The sequence below is a fragment of the Grammomys surdaster genome, unplaced genomic scaffold (genome assembly GCF_004785775.1).
Source record: "Grammomys surdaster isolate TR1022 unplaced genomic scaffold, NIH_TR_1.0 210, whole genome shotgun sequence".
NCBI classification, from domain to species: Eukaryota; Metazoa; Chordata; class Mammalia; order Rodentia; family Muridae; genus Grammomys; species Grammomys surdaster.
Genome location: NW_021604655.1, coordinates 313,602 through 337,863, shown reverse-complemented (window position 1 = coordinate 337,863; position 24,262 = coordinate 313,602). Strand labels below are relative to the sequence as shown.

Sequence of the window (24,262 nt, the reverse complement as noted above, 5' to 3'; positions counted from 1 at the left end):
AGATCCACCACTCTAACCCAAGGAGAATCCTTGGTTATCTCGAGTATTATTGGATGTTCAGTCAAATTCTTGCAAATGTGACCTTCACCTTCACATTCAGCCAGATATTTGCAGAACTTCCCGACCAACAAACATTATAGAGACAAAGTGTTAAGAGCACTCTAGGGATATAGTAGAAAATAGATCTGATATAAAACAAAAGCACTCAGGTATGTTCACCACAAACACATGAGGAAATAAAAAACAAGTTAAAGTATATGTAATTTATAAATATTGGCACATATAGGGGACAGATGTTTATAAGACATACCTCTATAAGGGCTTTTATGCTTAATCTTTATAATCTTTTAGAAAGTACACTTAATTTTTCCCCTTTTCTTTCTTGGTAGCGCTAGCGCCTAACCCAGAGCCTCACAAATAAACTCTACCACTGAGCTACATCCCCACCCTAATTAGAATTTCTATTACCATAATATCAAATACATGTTAGCATTGTTTAACACAGAGCACAAAAACTTAAAAATAGAAAAGACAAAATGTGTTAGGATGTTTTCAACAAAAATATAGTCACTAGCAAGAGTTAAGTGATTCACAGCTATATATGTGTGTGGGGGGCGGGGGTGCTCATGCACCATCATACAACAGGGGCATGTAGAAAAGCCACTACATTGAAAGATACAACCAGGAATACCTTTTCTAGCAATTTAGCTGTGCTAAATCAGACTTTAATCTCCTCCTAGACAACTGCTTTGTAGAGCAGGCGTCTTGGGTTTCACATCAAGTACTTTAGCCACAGTGGCTCACAATCCTCCCACCAATGCTGTAAGGCACAGGTACTTTTAGTACCCACATCTTATAAAAGAGGAAACTCAAGACATGTTTAGAGAATTTAAACCAATTGTCCAAGGTCACTAAAAGTGAGGATTCACATTCCAGCCAAGCATCTGGGACCCAGAGCGGAGCCTCAGTCACTGTACTGTATGATATCTACTTTGAGATCTCAAAAAACCAGTTATTCGCTACTTAGTGAGACCGGATCTTTCCCCCTCTAAAGTATCCTTTTAGTCGCACTCCCCTGGGATGCTCACAAGGCTGAAAGGTAACCGCCTAATAGACTGTGCCTTTAGCCTTTGGACACTTCAGTAAATTCACACGAAGGAACTTGTGTGGTCTGAAATGGAGACACTGGCCCAAGCAAGAGGAGGGTGGGTCTCGGAGAATGAGAGATCAAAATTTCTACTGCAGTCTCTAGTTCCGCCTTTCCTTTGACTGCAAGGTTCCTTCGAGACCTCCAAGTCTCCCTATCCTGGCTGCTTTCCATCTCTCCCACTCTGAAGGATGCAGGGGACGGCGGCTGGGCGCGGGGGGCCTATGCTAGGGAAAAGCGGAGTTCTGAGTGAGGAAGGCGGGCGCCCCGGCAAACGCCGGCAGGAGCGCGCGCTAAGGCAAGCGTAGGGGACAGAGGTGGGGTCGCGCGGGGAGCCAACGACAGGGGCGGGAGGAGCTCGGCGGGAATGGGGTGGGATGCGGACCCCGACTGACGCCAAAGAGGCGCGGCGGAAGGAGCCGGACTGCCAACCCGGGTGCGCCGAGAAAGGAAGCGGGACTGGAACCAGTGCATTTCCAAACGGAGTAGAAATCGACCTCGAGCGCAGCCGTGGGCCCCGTGGCGGTGAGGACACGGGTCGCCCGAAGTGTGCGGCCCCGAGCCGAGAGACACCCACTCTTCCAGCGCCCGGGCCTTGCGTACCTGAGGCTGCCGCCTGGCTCTCCTCCACTCTCCGTCGGTCCCCGACGCCGCCCGCCGACCCTCGGCGAGCTGCGGGGCTCCAGAAGGCCGGCCCCTCAGCTGCCTGCCTGTCCGACATCTGCAGCCCGCGCGGGGAGCGTCTCCGCAGCAAGCCGCTACGGCTCCGGAAACAGCCGAAGGCGAAGCGAGCGCGGCAGAGCGGAGCCGAGCGGAGCCGAGCGGAGCCCAGGGCCGGAAGGAGCGGCTAGGCAGCAGAGGGGTCGCTCTGGCCTGACCCGCGAGAGGTGCGGGGGCGGGGAGGTTACTACGTGCTTTTGATCGCCTGTTTTTACGGTCGGCACTTGCAACGATCGACAAAATCTCGGGAAGATTCAGGAAAACACCGCCGGAAATCGTGGTATCCATAGAGACGGTGTCGGAAGTTGAGGTTGCTAGGAGGCCTTGGTCGCATCGACTGACATGTCTGAAGTCCCAGAAGATTTTAATTCTGACCCCGATGAGAGTCTGCAGCTTAAAATAAATAAATCTGGTAACTTACATAATGCTAACGCAGACACCATGTTTAAGGTAAGCTCTGAGCTGTCCCCGAAAACTGACCAAGGCCCAGGAAATGTGTTCCTAGAGTCAAGCAGGACACGCAAGGCAGATTTGGAGGGGCCAGACCTACAATCACCAGACGTTTCAGTAGGTGTACACACAAATACACAGCTACCAACAAAAATAGATCCAAAGCAGAAGACACCAGATTCTCAGAGTGAAAAACTAAAAAAATCAGTTAAAGAGGAAGATCTACCTCCATCCAAGATGACCAAATTGGAGAAGAAACAAAAAGAGTCAGCTGAAGAAAAAAGGGCAGAGCCATATGAGGTAACTAAACCTAAGTTCCCAGACCGGAAGCTAAGAAAGTCTACTGAGGAAACAGGTCTCAAGCCATCAGAGGAGATTCAAGTCAAGTCCACAGAACAACCTGAGCAGATTAAGTTCTCAGACAAGAAACTAAGACAGTCAACTAAGAAGAAACTCTCAGAGCCACTGCAGGATTTTGGAGAAGAATCAAGAAGACCAACTGATGAAGCAAGTCTAGAACTATCAGAAAAGAGAACATCAAAAGCTTCAAAGAAAGCACACAAAAGCTCTTTTGATGACATTTTTCCAGAGATGCTAGAAGAGATTACTCAAGGCCTACTAGAAGAAATACAATCAGATGTCCAAGTGGAGACAGAAGAAGAGTCAATTAAAGAGAAAGTTCCAGAGCCATTAGGGGACAGGAAGGCAACAGCTCAAAAGCACAAGCTGAGAAGATCAAGTGGAGAGTCTAAGCTAAAGGACACGTTAATAGAGCCCAGAAAGGACAGGGATCCAGTGCGGCAAACACAGACTGAGCCGGAATCTCCAAAGGAGAAACTAATAAAATCAACGGAGAAAACTGGTGCTGAGCCACCACTGCAGGTACCTAATCCAGACATTGAAGAGAAGTCACAGCCAAAACCAACCAAAAAAAATCTAGAGTTACCAAGCGAACCCCAGCCAGGAGAGAAGAAGACAGAATTTCCCAAGGAAGACAGTTCAGAACCAAGCAAACCTGAGTATCCTGCAGACAAAGATGAGCTAGTATTCTCTGACTATCACACAAAGTTGTTAGAAAAAAAACCTACCAGGATTAAAACTGACTTTGTAGTAAGATCTCCTAGAGAAAGTGGAGAATCCTTCAGTACAGTTTATGAAGCACATGAGTTCCTTAAAGACCTTCAGGCTGATATGAATGAACTCTTTCCAATCATTCCTGCTTCAGAGTCTCAGATAGAACTGAGGGATTCTATAGTTTTATCCCAGGAGGTGGCGATACTAGGACATAAAGAATCCCAGCCAAGTCTTAGCTCACAGTTTGAGCACCTCAGCTGGAGCCCAGAAAGGGTTGCAGAGTGGATTAGTGATCTAGGCTTCCCTCAGTACAAGGTAAAGCAATGTTTTTGAAGTCGTATGATCCAATCCCATTTTTCTCTATACTGACATGCTCTCTTGGCCCTAACAGAGAAGTCTTAGACTGTGGGGGAAGTCAATTTTAATTGTGTGTGTCTTTTTCTGTCTTGTGTGTGTGATAGTAAAGATAGGACCTAGTGCATTAGCACATGTTAAATGTTAAACATGTTCAGTCTATAATATATATATTATATATATATTATATATATATAATGTAAATATATATAATATATAAATTATTATTTTAGAAAAAAGTTACATTTGATTTTCTTATTTATCACAAATATTATATTTCTCTTCATTCCTTGTATAGAGGTAAAAAAAAATGTATAGACTCCCCTTTGCATAGAAATCTATAGTTTTAACATATTTTGTTCAAAATTAGGCTTTTCTGCCATTCTGTCAAGATGTCTCAGTGGCAATGCCCTCACCCTGAATTTATACTGTTTTTAGCTCAAATATGTCATATGTGTCATGAGCACGTAAGAGTATTAATGCATATTAACTATCCACCCAAATTGGTTTATCAAAAACAAAAAAGTATGCTCTTCTGAATTTATTGAAGCGGACTATGGCATTAGGTTGTCACAAAACAGAATCTTAAACCTTTTGTGCCTTCTGTATTTAAAAATGTCTTTGTAACGCTAGCACTCAAGAGACAGAGACAGGCAGATCATCAGGGGTTGGAGGCCAGCTTGGGTTATAAAGTGACTTCCAGCTCAGCTGGAGCACAGAGTGACAGCCTTCCTCCATCCTGCCCTGACACACCCAAAAAGTCAATGTCTCAAGGAGAAAACATTGGTTACAACATACAACATGCAAAAGCAGATTGAAGCCACAGCCTGGAATTTAACCCAACTCTTCAATAAATAAATAAATAAATAAATAAATAAAGCAAAAAAAAATGTGGTTTTGTCTCTTTTTTCTTCCAGTTGCCATAATACATGTTTAAGAGATGTTCTTCTTGCATTGATAGGAGTGTTTTACTGAAAACTTTATCAGTGGTCGAAAACTCATCCACGTAAACTGCTCCAACCTGCCTCAGATGGGAATAACTGATTTTGAAGACATGAAGGTGAGTTGTGTATGAGGTTTCCCTGTGCCGAGTGCTGTGGCAGTGCTACTCGCTGCCTGCCCTGTCTTGCCCTGTTCTGGTCCATTCTGTTATCATATGCTCATCCCTCATACTCGCTGTGGTTGCTTCCTCCCTCTGTCTGGAGTGTTGCTACCTCCTGTAGCACTTGCACTGTCTAGTGTTTTACTGCCTCATACCTAGAACAAACACCACAGTAGCTTACCCCCTTCCTGCCTTTAAGCCTGTGAGACTCAAGGGTTCTGCTTTTAGGCTCTTGGTTTCCAACTACTTACACACCGTTAAGCCCTCTCTGATCTCCCTGGTGCAAGATTGCCCCAACCCTTGGTTTAGGATTCCAGGTCCAGTCACCATTCTTTCCTGGTGCCACTCCTCCCCCTGAATCTTCTCCAGCCTGCCAGGTCTAGCTCCCAGCCTAACTCATAGCCTACTAGTGCATGCTCCCTCTACTGGAGATCTTTGCAAAGTTCCCCTTCCCTTGAATCATGCTTTCAGACCAATTCTTCCTCATCTCCACAGGAAGTTGTTCTTGACCTTGCTATCCCAAAGTAACCTCTCTTCCAGAGCTCTCGGTAACATTTTATGCCTTTGATACCCATTTAGTACTTATCTAATGTCATCTGTACTTCACCTAGTTTGCTGCCAGGAGCACCTACCGTATCACACTTAATTTCCTGATTTGCAGTCCCTGGAATTTCAGGAATATTAATTTGCATACCACATTATTGTAAAAGATCCCTTTTCCATAAATTTATGAGTATGTCACCCACAGAAGGGTTAAAGTCCCCTGTTTGCTCCTCTGGTCCCACACAGATAATCCATTAGACACATTGTCTTATTCCTGATAATTTTCCAATTCCTATAAATTGTGTGTATACCTTCTGAGGTGGCTAGTCTGGATTCCAAGACTTTGGGGAAAGTATACTAACATCAGCTCTGGTATCTACCAACTCTTCCATGTCAACACCATTCTTTCATTTGCACTATTAATTTGAGTCTCTGATCATTCACCATTGTTTGCCAGAACACACATTTTCCAGTACTCCCAAAAGCCCCTGTCCTTTCTACGGTAACGCCCTTTTGTCCTTAATGTATGGAAACAACAGTCAAGCACTTCTTTCTCCTGCATCAATTTGCATCTCCTTTCTCACATAGGCCATGATTCTAATTTCATCCTTGTTATCCCTACCTGCTATACCAGGATGCACAATAAATCCTTGAGACATTAACCCACTTCTTCCCATGATTATTTCCACTGTTCCTGAGGGTAAAAGACCATACACACCAGTGGTTAGCTTGTAATATTCAACTTTTGGGGATACGTTAAAAGCATATCTGTGGCCAGATCCAAAGCTACACTCCCTTCTATAGCATGTATGAGATCAGAAATACTAAATTTTCGTTTTCTTGCCACCTTGGTATTTTCTGGCTGACCAAAGGAAGATGGTTAGTATTGATTATTGCAGAACCTCAAGCTGACAGTCTCCTCTGTTTATTTCCTGAGGGCAAGAGGTTACCTCCTGTGTCCCTCTTGGACCAGCAATCCTTTGACTAATGTTTGCCCTTTCTAAGGCAGCTGCAACACCCTGGAAACCTTCGTTGTTCATAACAGCCAGAACCTGCTTTTTCTCTCTGTGAACACCATATTCTCTATAGAGTCAATGGACCTGCTATTTTAAGCTCTGAATCTTCTAGCCTTACAATGTTTTTGTAAATGGCCAAATTCACCACAATTAAAGCATCAGGCATTTTGATTTCTAAGACTTCTAACTATAGCTTGCCCTATGATATTAGCATGATGTTCCTGAGAACCAATACCAGTTGTCTTTTTTATCCATTCATCTTTTGGGACTCCTCATGCTTTCAATGGTCTGATTGCTCTCATATATTCTGTATTTGTGTTTTCAAAGGCTAATATTTCTATCAATGACTATCTGTTTCAGGGTCTGATATAGCTCTATTTATAGCTGAACCCAATCTCTGTAAGAATTTGGCAAGTCCCTGTATTGCCTTCATAAATTAGGTAGATTTTCACCCTGGCTTCTCAACCAAATCTCAGGCTCTTAAAGCTGCAGCACAACATTGTTCAATTACACTGTCACCAGATGGGATTTGTTCTTGTAAAGCAGCATAATGCCCTTCACCAAGCAGTTGGTCTTTAGTAACATTTATCCCTCTCACTACATTCTGTTATTCTATTTTTGTGGCTTCATGCCTCCACCATGACAACCACTGTAATTGTTGTCCAGCTTCTAGAATAGCTGATACCAACCCTTTCCAATCTGGGGGGATAACCCTATTCTGTGTAGTCCAAGTATTTAACATTTCTTTAAGAAATTGAGAGTGCGCCGGGCGGAGGTGGCGCACGCCTTTAGTCCCAGCACTTGGGAGGCAGAGGCAGATGGATTTCTGAGTTCAAGGCCAGCCTGGTCTACAGAGTTCCAGGACAGCCAGGACTACACAGAGAAACCCTGTCTCGAAAAACCAAAAAAAAAAAGAAAAGAAAAGAAAAGAAAAGAAAAGAAATTGATAGTGCAAGCCGGGCTAGAGAGATGGCTCAGTGGTCAAGAGCACTACCTACTCTTCCAGAGGTCCTGAGTTCAATTCCCAGCATCCACATGGTGGCTCACAACCCTCTGAAATAGCATCCAGTGCCCTCTTCTGGTATGTCTGAATACAGCTACAGTGTACTCATACACATAAAATCAATCAATAAATATTTAAAAAGAAAGAAAACAGAGTGCAAGCCATACGATACCACAGACTCCTTAAAATTCTTTACATCTAGCATTTGTATTGGATGCCGGTTCAATTCATTATAGGCAGAAGCATTAGCAGGCATATGCTGCATAAAGGCTGGGAAGGCTGAAGGTGCCTGTGTAGGCCCAAGCAAATCCTCTGGTGGTGCACTCGCCGAACACCATCTGGTTGAACCTGGACCATTTCCTGCTCTTTCAGGCCCCTGGTTTCCTGAAGGTACTTTGGGCACCTGGCAGTGAGAGTGCGTGGAGCAGGTACATAATCTGAGAGGACCATGCCACCGCTAATGTCATTGCCCTTCATGTCATGTCGACTTCCAGAAAGTGGTGCCACTCCCTGAATTTAGGGTCCTTCCTGCTGGGAGCATCCAAGTCTGTGAGAACCAGGGTGTAGCGTTTCCTTGGGTCAAGGCCATCCATGCAGCACTCCTGGGCCTATTCTTAACTTAGGTGGGCTAACTTTGCCCAGCTCATCCTCCACCACAGCAACATGCTCTCGGGCCACTTCTCCACCTCTTACAAGGCTCACTGGCCAGGCCCACTGGCGGACATTGACAGGCTTGGCTTCGGCAAGAATGAGGACAAAAGCACACGGAATCCCTAGTGCCACGAACCCAAGTCCTATTTGTAACTTTCTATGACAGTGAGAAACATGGCTCTTTCCATCGATAAGCATATTCCTTAAGAGACAGTTTTACCTTGTCCTGGCCGCCATTAGAGAACAGCAGCTCTGGCCCTGTGCTATCCCATGGCCATGGGCCTCAACAAGGGCCACAAAGTGATGAAGAACGCCAGCAAGCCACACAGCGGGCGCCACGGGCGCCTCACCAAGTACACCAAGTTCCTGCGGGACATGATCTGGGTGGTGTGCGGCTTCGCGCCATGGAGTTGCTCAAAGTGTCCAGGAACAAGCGCACACTCAAGTTCATCAAGAAGAGGGTGGGCACGCACATCCGGGCCAAGAGAAAGCGGGAGGAGCTGAGCAACGTGCTGGCAGCCATGAGGAAGGCGTCGGCCAGGACGGATTGATTCACTCTCCGCCAATAAAAGATCATCGTTCCGCCGGGCAGTGGTGGCGCACGCCTTTAATCCAAGCACTTGGGAGGCAGAGGCAGGCGGATTTCTGAGTTCGAGGCCAGCCTGGTCTACAGAGTGAGTTCCAGGATAGCCAGGAATACACAGAGAAACCCTGTCTCGAAAAAAACAAAAAAAAAAAAAAAAAAAAGATCATCGTTCCTATGAGAGAGAGAAAACTTTAACAAATAAGGTACAATGTTTATATACACTTGTTTTTGTCTTTAAGACTTAACAGTGTCTATATGAAGCTCTACTCTCCAAAGGTAAAGTAACCCACGTTAGCCTCTTTCCTTCCTACCACTTCAGAGTAATTCTACTGTAAGTTTGTAATGGCCCTCATCTATACCCTATTGGCCCAACACTTGACTTTTCGCAGTTTCATGCGGTAAAGTTATCCTTAGTTCTGTGCGATTCTGTGGATGTTAATAAGTGCTTAGAAGCATGTACTTACCCCCAAAGAATCCTATAAATCAGTTCCCTTGAATTCAAACTTCCAGGTCCCCATCACCGTCAGCCCATCCTTAGTCTCTGAATCTTGGCAATAATCTATTTCTCCCTATTAATTTTGTTTTTCTTCCAAAATGTTGCATAAACGGAAGCTGGGTGTGACTCACACATGCCATCCCATCACTCAACAGGATGCAGCACTTGAGAATTTTGTTTCCTAAGGCCATTTTAGCCTATTAAAGCTCTTTTATCACTTTATTCTCTCATTGAAATAATTTAAGTAATTAGTATTCAAGAGACATGGAAAACTGAATTAAGCTTTGATTTCCTTGTATTTTCAAGTTAGTCTCACTAAAATATCCCTTTTATTTCAGACAATATCGCACTATACCCGAGTGCTTCTGGGGATCGAAGAGCCTCTGTTCAGCCGCAGCATCAGCCTTCCCTACAGGGACAACATTGGCTTATTCTTAGAGCGAAAAGGGCATAGTGGAGTAAAGTCTGATGCCTTGACCTTGTCAGAATTTGTTGAAGCATCAGGATTACAGGAGTATAATCCAGAGATAAATGCTGTGGAGAAGAATGAAGACCCAGTGCCAGAGAACAGCCAGGAAGAAAATGAGGCAAGATAACAGGTTTTGACAGCACGAGGCAGTGCTAGACAAGGAGCAGTAGGAAAGCCATTCCCCTTAGCTTGAAAGATCAAACTAGGGCTGGGGAGATGGCTCAGCAGTTAAGACCACTCGCTGCTCTTCCAGAAGACCAGGGTTCAATTCCCAGCACACATGGCAGCTCACAACCATCTAACTCCAGTTCCAGGGGATCCACCACCCTCACAAAGTCACATATGCAGGCAAAACACGAATGCACATACAATAAAAATAAATTATTATTTTTTTTACAAAAAGAAAGAATGATCAAAGTACATTCCCTTGGGGTAGAGGTATGGTCTTTGTCAGTTTTCTTTCTCTCCTTTCCATTAAGGATGAGAGTTAGAACTGCTGACTCCAGTCTTTCTTCTTCCTGACACTCAGCATCTTCCCTCTGTTAAAGAGAGTGGCGTTTACCTTACTTGATAATTTTCTGATCTTGTGTTAAATTCTAATACACCTAGTACTACGATTTGTTAGGGGAAAGTATAATTGAAAGTTTCAGCAAGGCGTAGTACATAACTTTAATCCTAGCACTAGGCATATGGAGGGGGATGATCAGGAATCTGAGGATAGTCTGAGGTACATGATAAGTCTCAGAAAGCCACATAACTAAAATGGTTTTTTAAAACTCTTGCAGGGATTCTATGATACCACTTAAAGATGAAGTGGGACTTGGCAGCCACGCTGCTGATCTGGGGTCGCCCACACACCTGTGTGTTGAACTGCCTGGACCTGATGACCCCTGGCCTACAACAGCTAAGAGCACGTCTTAGTCTGATTGCAAGGATTCTGAGAATAAAAATGAAGATAGAGGCTGGAGATAGTGCCGCCTGCTCCTCCCCTGCCCTCTTCTAGTGTCCATGAGCATCTGACAACTGTGGTGCACACAAACCCATGCAGACACGATACATAAGACTTTATGAAGTGGAGCTTAAAACAAAATATCAATTTCCAGAGTGTTTGTCTCCCCAGTTTACCATCTGACCCAAAGGACAGCACAGTGGAGCCAGGAACTGGAAGAGAAGAACATGAACCAGGTAACTAGTGACATCGGTGAAAGAACAAAGACGGCCTGAGGACAGTGAGCATAAGCAGCTCCAGGAAGGAAGAGCAGAGCCCGGTGATGAGAATGAGTGTGGGACTGAATGGATGGGGGCCTTCCACTTACCTACATTGGAGTTAATGAACTATCATGGGCTGGAGATAACTCAGCGGATAAGAACTGACTGCTCTTCCAGAGATGCTGAGCTCAATTCCCAGCAACCATATGGTGGTTCACAACTAGCTACACTGTACTCATACACATAAATTAAATAAATTAATTAAAAAGAAGTCTGTATACCAAGATGGCTGCCATGCTAGGTGTGATGGTACCCAGCTTTAATCTCAACCTTTGGAAGTCAGAGAGAGGAAGACCAGCTTCATATGGGATTGGGCTGGAGGGATGGCTCAGCCATTAAGAGCACTGAATGCTCTTGCAGAGGTCCTGAGTTCGATTCCCAGTAACCACATGGTGGTTCACAACCATCTGTAATGGCATCTGATGTACTCTTCTGGTGTGTCTGAAAACACCAACTGTGTACTCATATACATAAAATAAATCTTTAAAAAAAAAGAAAGAAATCACAAGCAAGCAGATAAGAGAAACAGCTTTGTTGCAGCCTCGTTCCAAACCAGGTGGAAAGAATCAAGGATGTGGGACCATGCAGATCAGCAGAGCCAGCTTTGGAACAGACAGAGGGGAAGCACAAAAGGCCTAGACACACATACTGACAGAAAGGCAGCTGAGAATTAAGACAGAGTCTGCAGATAGTGTTGCCTTGTAGCACAAGGTGGGAGCATGGCAGCATCCAGGCAGGCATGGTACAGGAAGAGCTGAGAGTTCAACATCTTCATCTGAAGGCTGCTAGAAGAAGACTGCCTTCCAGGAAGCTAGGAGGAAGGTATCTCAAAGCCCACACCCACAGTGACACACCTCCAACAAGGCTGTAGCTCCTAATACTGCCAGTCCCTGGGCCAAGCATATTCAAACCACCACAGCCTCCACGGCATCTGCAGACAACACAGCAAATGCTTGTATGCGCACGCAAGTGCGCGTACACACACACACACACACACACACCTCTTTTTTTAAGTGCCTCCTAGTTTAGTAAGTAGTGGTTGTGAGGAGAATATGCCTGTGAAACGCTTGTCTGGGCTACTGTCCACCTTTCCTGGAGAACCCAGATTTGAATGCATCTTTCAGGTAGACTCCTGGAAAGTGTGTACCAATCATCTTTCTAAGGTTTGTTTAAGAGACAATAAGTTAGGCTTAGAAAGTAACAAAGTGAGCCATGCTTTAAACATATTTGGAGGGAGTTTCTGTAATACACAAAGTTAAAAAAAAAAAAAAGACCTGAGAAGCAGATACAGCTGAAAGATCCAGAAGCATTTGATCAGTAAATGAGAAACAGTCTGAATGAAAATGGAACCTGGTATAAAACACACCTAAGTCTCGTGAGCCAAAAGGCTTACCCACTTGGAAGGAAAGAAGCCATGTGACTGAAGGGAAAGGACAGTATTTCTACACTTTACCAAGAAACAAAACCAACACAGGCCTTGTGCCAGAGGCCACCCCATGTTTGTAGCAAGCACTTCCAACTATAAATGTGGGAAGCCTGAATTAGAAAATGGCAGTTGTTCTCCACACGGTGACAGAATACCAGAAATGTGTCTAGATAAAGAACTGAGGACACTGAAACAAAGCTGTGGTAATGTCCATAATGTGTTACACAAAGTCTGGCCATAGAGAAAGCTAAAGCTAAAATTCATATCTCTCTCTCTCTCTCTCTCTCTCTCTCTCTCTCTCTCTTTTGGTTTTTCGAGACAGGGTTTCTCTGTGTAGTCCTGGCTGTCCTGGAACTCACTCTGCAGACCAGTCTGGCCTCGAACTCAGAAATCCGCCTGCCTCTGTCTCCCAAGTGCTGGGATTAAAGGCATGCGCCACCACCGCCCGGCTCGCTGTTGTTTTTTTATTTTGTTTTGAGAACCATATAGTTCTGGCTGTCCTGGAACTGGCACTGTAGACCAGGCTGGCCTCTAACTCACAGAGACCAAGTGCTGGGATTAAAGGCATGTACCACCACAGCCTAGCTGGATTCATCTTTTAAAAGTCTGTCAACTTTCAATCCTAGAGTTGTGGGAGGTAGGGGAGGGGGAGCATCCCAGAAGACTCCATCTCTCTCTGAGGATTTATAGGTCTATATGATTGTTACATGGGGGCTGCTCTGGGAGCCTCACCCCTCCCTGAGGTTTCTGGAGGCAGTTAATATTTACCGTGGCGGGGGAGGGGCATTTCCATCAGTGGTATAGCCTCTGATAAAGTTGTCCATGCACAAGAAATAGCTCCTCACCTATGTTCTTGTAAATAACAGTAATTAAACTCATTTTAAAAAGCTAAAAAAAAGCCATTTTATTTTTTATTTTTTATTTAATTTTTAAAACTTATTAAATTTAAATTTATTTAATTTTTTTTACTCTTTTTGCCATTTTATTTTTAAATAAGCATGAAACCATGACAACACAGCATATGCAAGCAGCTAAAGGATTTGCAAAGACAAAGGAACTAAACCCAGGCCCTCTTTAGCAAAAAGTGTTTTTAACCACTGAGCCATCTCTCCAGCCTCATATGTACCTTATTTTTAAGGACAGGGTCTCTCCCTAGACTGGGGCTCACCTCATAGCTTAAGTTGACTGGTTTCTGTCATTCCTACGCCAGGATTACAAGTGTGCCTCACCATGGTTGGGATTTTATGTGGGTTCTGGGGATTGATCGAAGGTACCTGTGATTGTACCATAAATTAATTTTTTGATTGCTGGGACAAAATACTTGACAAAAGTAGCCTGAGGAAGGAAGGGTTCATTTTTGGCTCACAGTTTGTGGGTCCAGTCTATTATGTTGGAGAAGTCAGAGCAGCTGGTCATATTGCATCTTAAATCAAGAAAAGAGAGGTTGTATTCGTCCAGACCCCCAGCCCATTCCATGGTGCTGCACAAATATAGGAACCTTTACTACTCCAATTCTCAAGTCTATTAGCCTAGAAATGCCTCACAGGCATGTCCTGACCTGAGGCTTGTTTCCATGGTGATTGTAAATCCCAAAGAGTGGACAAGTTAGACATCACGTAGAGGCACCATATTGACTGAGTTATATCCCCAGCCCTAACTATTACATTTTCTAGGGCATAGTTGTCAGGAAAAAGAAGGGAGATGTTTTCCTTTAGACATCAGAGGTGAGAGACACTGGCAGAGATGAGGACTCTCTGTAATAACTCAGACCACAGAACAAAATTTAAACTGAAATAAATGTATGTCTGGAAGTCTCAAAAATAAAAATATTAAATATTTTTTGTTGCTTAAATAACTCAAGCTCCCATCTTTGTTTGTTTGTTCTAATGTAGTCCAGACTGGTTGGAACTTGCTATGAAGTCAAGGAAGGACTGAAATTCCTAATTCTCCTGCTTCTACCTCCCACATCTGGCCTCCACCTCCCATACCTGGCTGCTTCCTGTCTAGCTGTACAAACTTAGCTGTTCTCTATCTCTTGCTCTCACTTCTTTTAAATTTAAAACAAAAATTGTAAATGATTTATGTGGGCTCACATGCTGTAAAAACACATGTGGGGGTAAAAAGATACCTTTGTGGAATTGGCTCTCTCCTTCCACTTTTACATGGGATTCTGGGTAACCAATTCAGGTTGTCTGAATTGTACAGAGAGGTAGCAATCCCTGAGCCATTTTGTCTTTTTTCATTTTTAAATTTCTGTGTGTGTGCGAATGTTGGTGGTGATAATATATACATGTGTGTTTGTGCTTGTTAGTGAGGACACACTTGCGTGGGTCAGTTTGGAGGTCAGAAGTTGATGTCCAGTGTCTTCCCCACTACTGTCCACACAGGCAGGGACTCTCAGACTCATTGGTTAGTCTAGGTAGCCAACTCACCCTATGGGGAATTGCTGTCTCCCATCTCCCCTCTCAGAATACAGGTGACCACCATGCCTGCCACCAGTCCTTGGGCTTTCCTCGGGCTCTGGTCCAAGCTCTTGTCTTCTTGCTTGTGCAATGAGCCCTTTACTCACTGAGCAATCTCCTCAGCACACACTTCTGGTCACACTTCTGAATCCTAGGAGGCTAATATAGTGCAGAAGTACAGTGATGTGCTTGCATAATTACACCTGAGGGCAGTAAATCCATATCCAGGCTACATATCAGTGTTGGATGACAAACCAACTTTTTCTCCAAACCAGAAAGTTTTATCAGAAACCATCCTTTTCCTTATTATGTTCTTTCTTTCTTCTTCCCACCACCTCCATCTACCTAGACAGGACAGTGTTTCTCTGTGAAGAGAGAAGCTCTAGGTCTCCTGGAACTTGCTCTGTAGACCAGGCTGGCCTCAAACCCACAGAGATCCACTGTCTCCCAAGTACTGTGATTAAAGGCATCCACCCACACCTCTGGATCAGAAACTGTCAAAAAAAATTGAATTTACTTACCACATGATTATGCAAAATAACAAAATGTAAATGATCAATATGAGATCGTGGTGATTTTCATGTGTAGTGAATGGCTTTGCTCAAAAGCCCTTAGTATCTGGTGACAAAGCTGGGAACTTCATTTCCTATCTTGTTGGGCCCACTGCTTTTGGTTTTGGCTCTATTATAATTGACAAAAAGGTTTTGTAAAACATGAAACAAATGTACATGTACTATAGAAATAAGATCTTTATTTTGTAATAGTTTGAGTTTTTTTTGTTGTTGTTGGTTGGTTGGTTGGTTGGTTGGTTGGTTTGGTTGGTTGTTTTTAGGATTTAATGGAAGTGCCAGGTTTGGATGTGGTTTTTTGTTGGTATCTGTCTGTTTTAAGATGGTCTCACCTGAGGCCCGAGACTGTCCTGAACTTGCCATCTTCCTGATGCTGATTCCTGGTGCTGGGAATGTAGCTATGTGTCACCATACTCAACTCTATTTCGTTCCTGCTGCTGTTTGGGATTGGTGGTTTGTTTTGTTTCTTTCATAGTTTTTCTGTGACACGGTCTCCTGTGATCGAGGCTGGCCTCAAATCACCGTGTAGCCAAGGATAATCTTCAACATTCAATGTTCTTCTTACCTCCTAAGTGCTAGGATTGCAAGTAGGTGCTATGTCACCAAATTTATGGGAGGCTAATGAATAAAAACACATAGTTCTGGGCATCCTAGACAAGCACTCCACACCAGTGAGCTACATCTTTTCCAGTAATATTTCTATGGTTTTTATGGATTTAAATGGGAATAGTTTTAAATAACCATCCTAGAATAGTCAAATATAACTAAAACAAGCATGAATTAATCATAATTCAACTAAGATTGCTCACCTGACATTTACTTGTATATCCAAAAAAGTAGGAGAATCAAACTTCATTATTTTCTAGTTTTATATCATCACAGGAAGAGAAGTTATGGTGTTTGATTGTCTAATTATGACATAACTGCTTGAATTTAGCATGTGGAAGACAATTAGTTTGTGTTAACAAGGCCTTTGTGGGGAAGCAATGTATTAGATTGTTTCTGAGAGCTAGAAACACCCAAGTATACTGACATATAGAGGAGGTCCGCATGTTTTATTCTTCACTCCGGTGTCAAACACAAGACACGGCTCTCTGTCATTCATCGTTTTCTAGGGGCTGGATAACTGTGGAAACATAAGGCAGTTCTTCTTCGCTTATGGTGAGGCCAAATGATTCACAATACAGGAGGGTGATGTGGTCCTGAAGAGACCGAGTAGCTGAGATGTGCTGGCTAAATGGAGTTTCCTTGAGTTGCACAGTAGTCAGATCAAACCAGGGGAAAGGCCTATGTGGAAAAAAAGAGATACCATTACTTTCTTTGAGTCTGTTTAATATATATAACTTAGGTATGACACCAGACTGAGACAAGAGTCTCTGAACTTGACTATATCACTATAGAAATTTCTAGATGCAAAAAGTAAAAATGAGAACCGCAATGATAGAGCTGTATAGACCAGAGCACAGAAGATGTTTTGTGTGTGTGATATAATATACATAATATATGCTTATATATTATATATACTTGTATGTTTGATATATCTATCTATATGTTTTATATGTGTTTATATATGGTTTATATAAATCATGTATATACATCAAATAAACTGATGGACATACATATACATATATGTATATATGTGTATATATATATCATGTGTGAGATATATATATATATATATATATATATATATATGGTGATAGATACATGACAGATAGATAGATAGATAGATAGATAGATAGATAGATAGATAGACAGGTAGACAGACCGATAAACAGATAATACTAGAAGAGGAAGAGAGGAAGGAGCAGAATGCTTGAAATAATGATTGGAAGTTTCCACAAATTAATATATACCAAGTTATAGGTCCAGGTGGCAAGCTAAGAAAACCAATCAGGATAAATGCCAATAATAAAATGACTACAAAAGCTACATCCAGACATATTCTAAAACTACAGGAAATTACTACAAGGTAACCACAAAATCCTGAGAGAAGCTAAGAAACCACTTCACTATAGAGTGGTCTTACAGAAGTAAGAAACCCACTTCTCAGAATCCATGCCAACAGAAAGAGAGTGGAGTGAAATACTTAAACCATCAACCCAGAATCATGGATATACATATGTGCACCACATTTTCTCCTTGTAAGGAGGTCAGAAGAGGGCATCATATCTCCTGATGATCATGACCCACTCTGTGGGTGCAAGGATAGCAAATTGCTCTTAATTACTGCGCCATCTCTCTATCCCCCAGAATAGTGAATTTTATAGAATTATCCTTCAAAAGTGCAGGAGAAACAAAAACTTTATCAAACCAAAGTTGAAGGAATTGTCAGTACATCAATCTTTTAAGGAATGGTCGAAGTTCTTTAGAAAGAAGGAAAATAACAAATGTTAGAAGCTTGGATCCACATGAAGGGAGGAAGAGCACTGAAGGTAGGTAAAGGAACTAAGATCTTTGCTTCCCTTTTTATCCACAGATCAAGAAAATAATCATTTGTTCAAAGTAGTAGTAATGGGGCTGCGGGTGTAGATCAGTTGCTGGAACGTTTCCTCAGCATCATGAAGCCCTGGTCTTAATCCCTAGCACCACATAAGCTTTGTGAATTGGCACCTCCTGTAATCCCAGCACTCAAAGCTGAAAGCAGAGATAATAAGTTCAAGGCCATGCCCAGCTACTCAGTGAGTTTGAGGTCAGCATGTGATACATGAGAACTGTCCTTAAAAAAAATAATGTATTCAAGGGCTGGAGAGATGGCTCAGTGGTTTAGAAAACTGGCTGCTCTTCCAGAGGTCCTGGGTTCAATTCCCAGCAACCACATGGTGGCTCACAACCATCTGTAATGGAATCTGATGCCCTCTTCTGGTGTGTCTGAAGACAGCTAAAGTATACTCATATAAATAAAATAAATACATCTTTTTTAAAAATGTATTCAATTATGTATGCATGTACCTCATATGTTTGTCTGAATTGAATTATATCAACGATACAAGCACACATTAGGGAGGAAGTCCAATTATGTTGATATTATAAGACACACTATCTATGAAATGGTATGTAGTTACCTGCAACTGATAGAGTAGTTGTAACCTGGTATAGTACAAGGTTTTTAGTTATAAGATTAATGTAGAAAACTTGATCTCCTTCCTATATACCACTGTCTTGGTCCATAACTCAATACTACAGACTGGGGAATTTACAAGGAACTGAGATTTATTGAGTTCACAATTATGGATCCTGGAAGTCTCATGTATTGTACCAGCACCTGCCTAGCGTCTGGTGAGGGCCTTCCTGCTGGGCCACAGTCTAACAGTGAGCATCAGATGACAAAGCAGATCCAGCATGCTCAGGTCTCTTTTACCTCTCAAGGTCCCAGTCTCATATGCCAATAAGATATAACTTTGGGGAATTAGTTTAAAGTGGGATTTGTTGGAAACAGATACTCGTACCATAACAACAAGCAGCAAAGAAGACTTTGACATTTAAAATGTAATAACCAATTATATTTCTGCCCTAAAATTTGATGCTTTAATATAAATCTAGCAGAACATGCATGAGATCTATACAGGGAAAGTGTAACTCTGATGAAAGGACCCAAACAACTAAACAAGCAGAGAAGTTTCATTTTTGTGGATTAGAAAACTGTCAGGATGTCAGTTCTGCTCCATTTGATTCGTAGATTCAATGTAGTCCCAGTCAAAATCCCACAAGTTACATTGGATACTGACAAATTGATTCTAAAGTTAATATAGGAAAGCAGATACTCACACTAGCCAACTCTACGAAAAGAGAAGGGTGAAGCCAGACCAACACTGCCCAGTTTAAGATGCATTATAAAGGTGTAGTGATCAAACTGCAAGAGTAGACACCTATGTCAACCAGACAGGACAGGGGATGCAGAAATGACCCAAGCAATTATAGTTAATTGCCGTGAAAAGGGCAAAGACTAGCCAGCGGAGGGAGAACAGTAATGGGCACTCGAGCCACTGAATGGTCAAACGAAAACAGGCAAATCTAGAGGTAGAGCTGATGCCCTTCACAAAAGTTGAGTGGAAAGTGTGTCACATATTTAAATGTAGAATACAAAACAGTAAAACTAAAAGATAACAGGAAGAAATCTAGATTACATTGGGTTTGGCCTTGACATTCATCAGATTAACTTGCTCCATCATTGAGGCTTCTCACTCAAGCTGGAAGTCTTTTTGCCTCAGTCTCCTAATGCTGGCATACAGATGTGTGCTACTACACCTCACCAGCAGTGACTTATTAATCTGGCCATGACATTATACTTTGCATTGGCTGTCACCAAATACCTGACATAGCCAGTTAAAGAGGAGAAAAAGAGCTGGTGAGATGGCTCACTGGTTAAAGCACTTGCTCCCAAAGAGTAAAGACCACAGTTTGGGTCCCCAGAAGTTATGCAAATTCTAGGTGGTGTGGCAGCATCGCTGCAGTTCTAGCCTCTGAGAGTAGAGGCAGAAATCACCAGAGCAAGATGGCCACCTAGATTAGCCCCATCATGATTTCTAGCTTTGATGAAGGGTCCTTGCTTCAATGAATAAAGACAGTTGATGATGATTCCTGACATCAATTTCAGACTGCACACACGTACACACAAACACACACACACAGAAACACACAGATGCAAACAGGCACACGCTCAAAGAAGAAAAGAAAGAAGGAGGAAGAGGAAGAGGAGGACGGGGAGGAAGAAGAGGAGGAGGAAGGAGAAAAAGAAGAAGAGAAAAAAGAGAGAAAAAAAGGGCCTGGAAGGTGACCAAGCAAGATAAAGCACTTGCTACAGAAGCCTTGTCCCAGAAGAACCAGCTCCCACGAGTTGCTCTATGACCTCCACACACATGTACACATCACACACACACACACACACACACACACAGAGCAATAAAATAATTTTTAAAAAAGGAACAGATTCATTTGGGCTCAAAGTTTCAAAGGTTTCAGTCTATCATCTTTTTGCTTTTTTGATTCCAGAACTATGTTGAGGCAGAACATGGAGGTGCACCTCCTTGTGGCCAAAAAGCAAAGACAGAAACTGCCTGTGCTTTCAAGGGCCGGCTTTCTCCTGGTACCTTCAGTTTATCCAATGGCATTGCCCACATTCTGGACAGGTTTCTCCCCTTATTTAAATATCTCCGGAAACACCTTCAAAGACACACTTGAAAGAGTGCTCGACCATCCTAAGAGTGATTTAATCCAACCAATCAGGCTGGATTACCTATCACTGAGATAAAAGGAAGGCTCCCTGACGAGAGTGAGCTAAACATAATTAAAACGAAAATTTTGTTACAGATGTGGTATGGTGGAATATGCCTGTAACCCCAGCAGGGGGAGGCAGATAAGAGGATCTTTGCAGGTTCAAGGCCAGCCTAAACCTGCTGAGTGCTGGACCAGATGTGGTTATAGACTACAATCAAACAAATAAACAAGTAAAGTAAGTAAGTAAGTTTGTAAGTCTGTCTGTCTCGAGGCAGACACCACCAAGAGAATGAAAACACAGATCACAGATTGGAAACTATCTGAAAAAGACACATTTAGTAAGAGACTATTATCTAAAGTACAGAACTATTCTGAAAACTCAACAAGCAAAGAACCCAGATAAAAAATGGGCAGAAGACCTTATCAGGCTTTTCACTGGAGAGGATAATACAGGTTATAAGTGAGCACAGTAAAAGCTCTTCAACATTAAGTTGTAAACAAAAGCAGCAAGGTAATGGCCCCTCCCACCTACAGCAGGAGATGCCCCGCCCACCTACAGCAAGGAGATGCCCCGCCCACCTACAGCAAGGAGATGCCCCTCCCACCTACAGCAGGAGATGGCCCTCCCACCTACAGCAGGGGATGCCCCTCCCACCTACAGCAGGAGATGCCCCACCTACCTACAGCAGGAGATGCCCCTCCCACCTACAGCAAGGAGATGGCCCTCCCACCTACAGCAGGAGATGGCCCTCCCACCTACAGCAGGAGATACCCCTCCCACCTACAGCAGGAGCTGCCCCTCCCACCTACAGCAGGAGCTGCCCCTCCCACCTACAGCAAGGAGATGGCCCTCCCACCTACAGCAAGGAGATGGCCCCTCACATCTACTGAATTTTCCACAGTCCAGAACACTGACAGCGCCAGCTGAGGAAACAGAACATGGTGTGGAATAGAACACCGATGGGCTGTTGGGAACCACTATAGCAGATTCTTAGAAAACTAAAATAGTTTTCATTTACTAGATAGTCAGCAGCCAAGACTTATACTTAGAAAAACAAATGGGACACAATAAAATTTTGCTGCCACAAACACCTGTACCTAAGGGTTTATAGTAGTTTTAGTCATAATTTTAAAACTTAAAATCAACTATGGTGGTTTGGATGAAAATGGCCCCCATACACCCAGCAGGATTGGCACTGTTAGGAGGTGTGGCCTTGCTGGAGGAAGTGTCTTACTGTGGGTGGGCTTGAGGTTTCAGAAGCTCTCTCTCTTCCTGTTGGATCCAGATGTAGAACTCCCAGCTACCTCTTCAGCACTGTGACTACATGCTTCCTACCATGACAGTAATACACTAAACCTCTGACGTGTAAGCCAGCCCCAATTAAATGTCTTCATTTATAAGAGTTGCTTATAAATCATGATCATGGCATCTCTTCACAGCCATGATGTCTGTGGGTATGTAAGTAGGTAAAGTATGGTGTGGACAGACAGTGGGATTGGATTAGGTGTGATAGTGAAATAAGCTACCAAGTCACACAAAAACACAGAGGAAACTTAAATATGTCCTGTGCCTACTCCCAGCCTTGAGCAGGCCTTAAAGACCTTGTTTACCACAATAGACCAAATAATAGGACCTAGGTGGAGTTACCCACCTTGGCTGCATATACAGTCAGCTACAGGAATTTAGACGAATAAACTGCCCGCTGAGCTTGCCTTAAGACATCTCCGGTTGTGACTAAGGATGGGTTCCCTCACCCATCTCCGGGTGAACATTTAAATTAGAAGAGCTGAACATTACACTTTGAGCCTTGATCAGAGAACTTTGCCTTGGCTTCATGTTTCTCTCACCCTTCCATCCCTTTTTTCATTTCCAGCCCCATCCTTTCAGGTGAACCCAGTTAGTCCATGGCCACAGGTGGCTACAGTGTCCTGCTAGCTGCAAGAAGTAGTCTGAAAAACCTGGAAACTACCATACATGGATCCTGCTACATGACCTTTTGGAATAGACAAGACTGTGACTCCAGAAAAAGAACAGTGCTTGCCACCTGTTCGAGAGAGAGAGATGGCCGGGAGGAACAGAGATGAAACCACTTAGACAAATACAAGTTTTAGCAGTCAGGAGCCTAAACATGAACAAACTGTCGAGAAGAAGGCCTCTAAATTCCAAAATAAATAATAGCTACCAGATGATTATAAATCAACTTAGGGGGCTGGGGAGATGCTCAGTAGTTACCTGCTGAGGATGTCATGGTCGCTTTCAAGTTTTGGTAATTACACAGGAAGCTAACATAAACACACATCCAGTGCACTGACATACATGCAGGCAAAGCAAGCACACATGTGAAAAATAAACTTCAAAAAAAACTTTTTTTTAAATTTGGAAGACATAAATCCATTAGAGGGGAAAAACGCTACGATTATTTGTATTCTCAAAGTGAGAGTATTGTGTGAGGAAGGGACTGTACGGAGCCGTCAAAAGGACTATGCAGAGAGTGTCAAAGCTCCTCCATTCAAACACAGTGAACATGAAAATATGCTTCTAAAGCATGCTAGCAAGAGCAAGGCACCGAGAAAGCAGAGGGGTGGGGCAGGGATGCTAGGAATGGGAAGCATAAAATTGGAAGACCCATCCAAGAGGTGCAAAAGGAAAAGAAGAAGAGAGGAGAGGAGAGGGGAGAGGAGGGGAGGGGAGGAGAAGGGAGGAGAGACAAGAAGAGAACATGGAAAGGAGGGGAAGTCATAATTGGAGAAGACTGGAAAAATCGGACGGCAAAGTCCAGCCATTGAACACACTTCTCCAGGGTGAGGTGGCATGGTATTTGCATCACAATCATTCATAAAGAGGAATATTTACAAACAGAATACAAATTTCTTCTGTACATGTATTATATTTCACAATATTTTAAAAAAATTAACTGGGGTAGGGGGCTTGAGAAGTGGTTCAATCAGTTAAGTGCTTGCCACTCAAGAATGAGGACTTTGAGTCAGTCATGGTGGCACACACTTTTAGTCCAGACACTCAAGAGGCAGAATGTCTGTGAGTTCAAGGCCAACCTGGTTGACATAGCAAGTTTCAGGCCAGGAAAGGCTATGTAGTGAGACTCTGTCCAAAATAAAAAAGAGTAAGAACAGCCCAGCACCTGGGATTTGGCCAGAAGCATGAGTAGTTCGAAAGCAGCCTGGCCTACACAGTGAGCTTGATGCCGGGTGGACCTGAGAAGACTATCTCCAAAACCTAAACTACAAGAAGATGAGTTAGAGAAACACCATCACTCCCAACAGCAAAAGCTGAAGACAACGGAACCGAACCGTGCTCACAATACTTCAGGAGAATGATTTCCAGTCTAGAATCTGCTGCTTAACACTGTTTGCAGTAACATTGTAGCACACACATTCTCAAACAAAATGAATCTTCAAAATTACTCCCAATGTACCCTTTTCTCAGGAAGTTATTATAGGCTATATGGTTCACTAAAATTTAACAAAACAAGAAAACAAACTAAGAGACTCAGGAAACCAAACAACAGAAAAGTGAGAGAAATTCTCAAACTGAATCATCTGCTGGTGAAGAAAATATGGGGTGGAAAGGAGAAACTGAAATCAATGATTATGTTTGGGGTCCTGAGGTTCTTCCAGAAGTACCTGGTGAAGCAGAAGTTAGTACGACCCCACGGAAACAGGGATGCTTCTGCACACATTGAAGAAGGA

At 43.1% G+C, this 24,262-nt stretch overlaps 3 protein-coding genes across 4 annotated transcripts in view; 1 reads left to right on the top strand and 2 right to left on the bottom strand.

Annotated features, from left to right (window-relative positions):
* Positions 1–1,882, bottom strand: part of Tmed8 (transmembrane p24 trafficking protein family member 8) — a 34,315-nt gene extending 32,433 nt beyond the window's left edge. The window contains exon 1 of the mRNA XM_028771859.1: positions 1,751–1,882. Within this exon, the coding sequence (XP_028627692.1) occupies positions 1,751–1,868 (118 nt within the window). The 5' untranslated portion in view covers positions 1,869–1,882. The remainder of the gene's footprint in view (positions 1–1,750) is intronic.
* Positions 1,883–2,209: 327 nt separating this feature from the next.
* On the top strand, positions 2,210–9,738 carry Samd15 (sterile alpha motif domain containing 15). The gene is made up of 3 exons (XM_028771886.1): positions 2,210–3,706; positions 4,707–4,805; positions 9,481–9,738. The coding sequence occupies exons 1-3, from the start codon at positions 2,210–2,212 to the stop codon at positions 9,736–9,738; spliced, it is 1,854 nt and encodes a 617-aa protein (XP_028627719.1).
* A 6,541-nt stretch (positions 9,739–16,279) lies between these two features.
* Positions 16,280–24,262, bottom strand: part of Noxred1 (NADP dependent oxidoreductase domain containing 1) — a 22,818-nt gene continuing 14,835 nt past the window's right edge. For both annotated transcript variants that reach the window (XM_028771920.1, XM_028771919.1), the window contains one exon: positions 16,280–16,624. In XM_028771920.1, the coding sequence (XP_028627753.1) occupies positions 16,435–16,624 (190 nt within the window). In that variant the 3' untranslated portion in view covers positions 16,280–16,434. The remainder of the gene's footprint in view (positions 16,625–24,262) is intronic.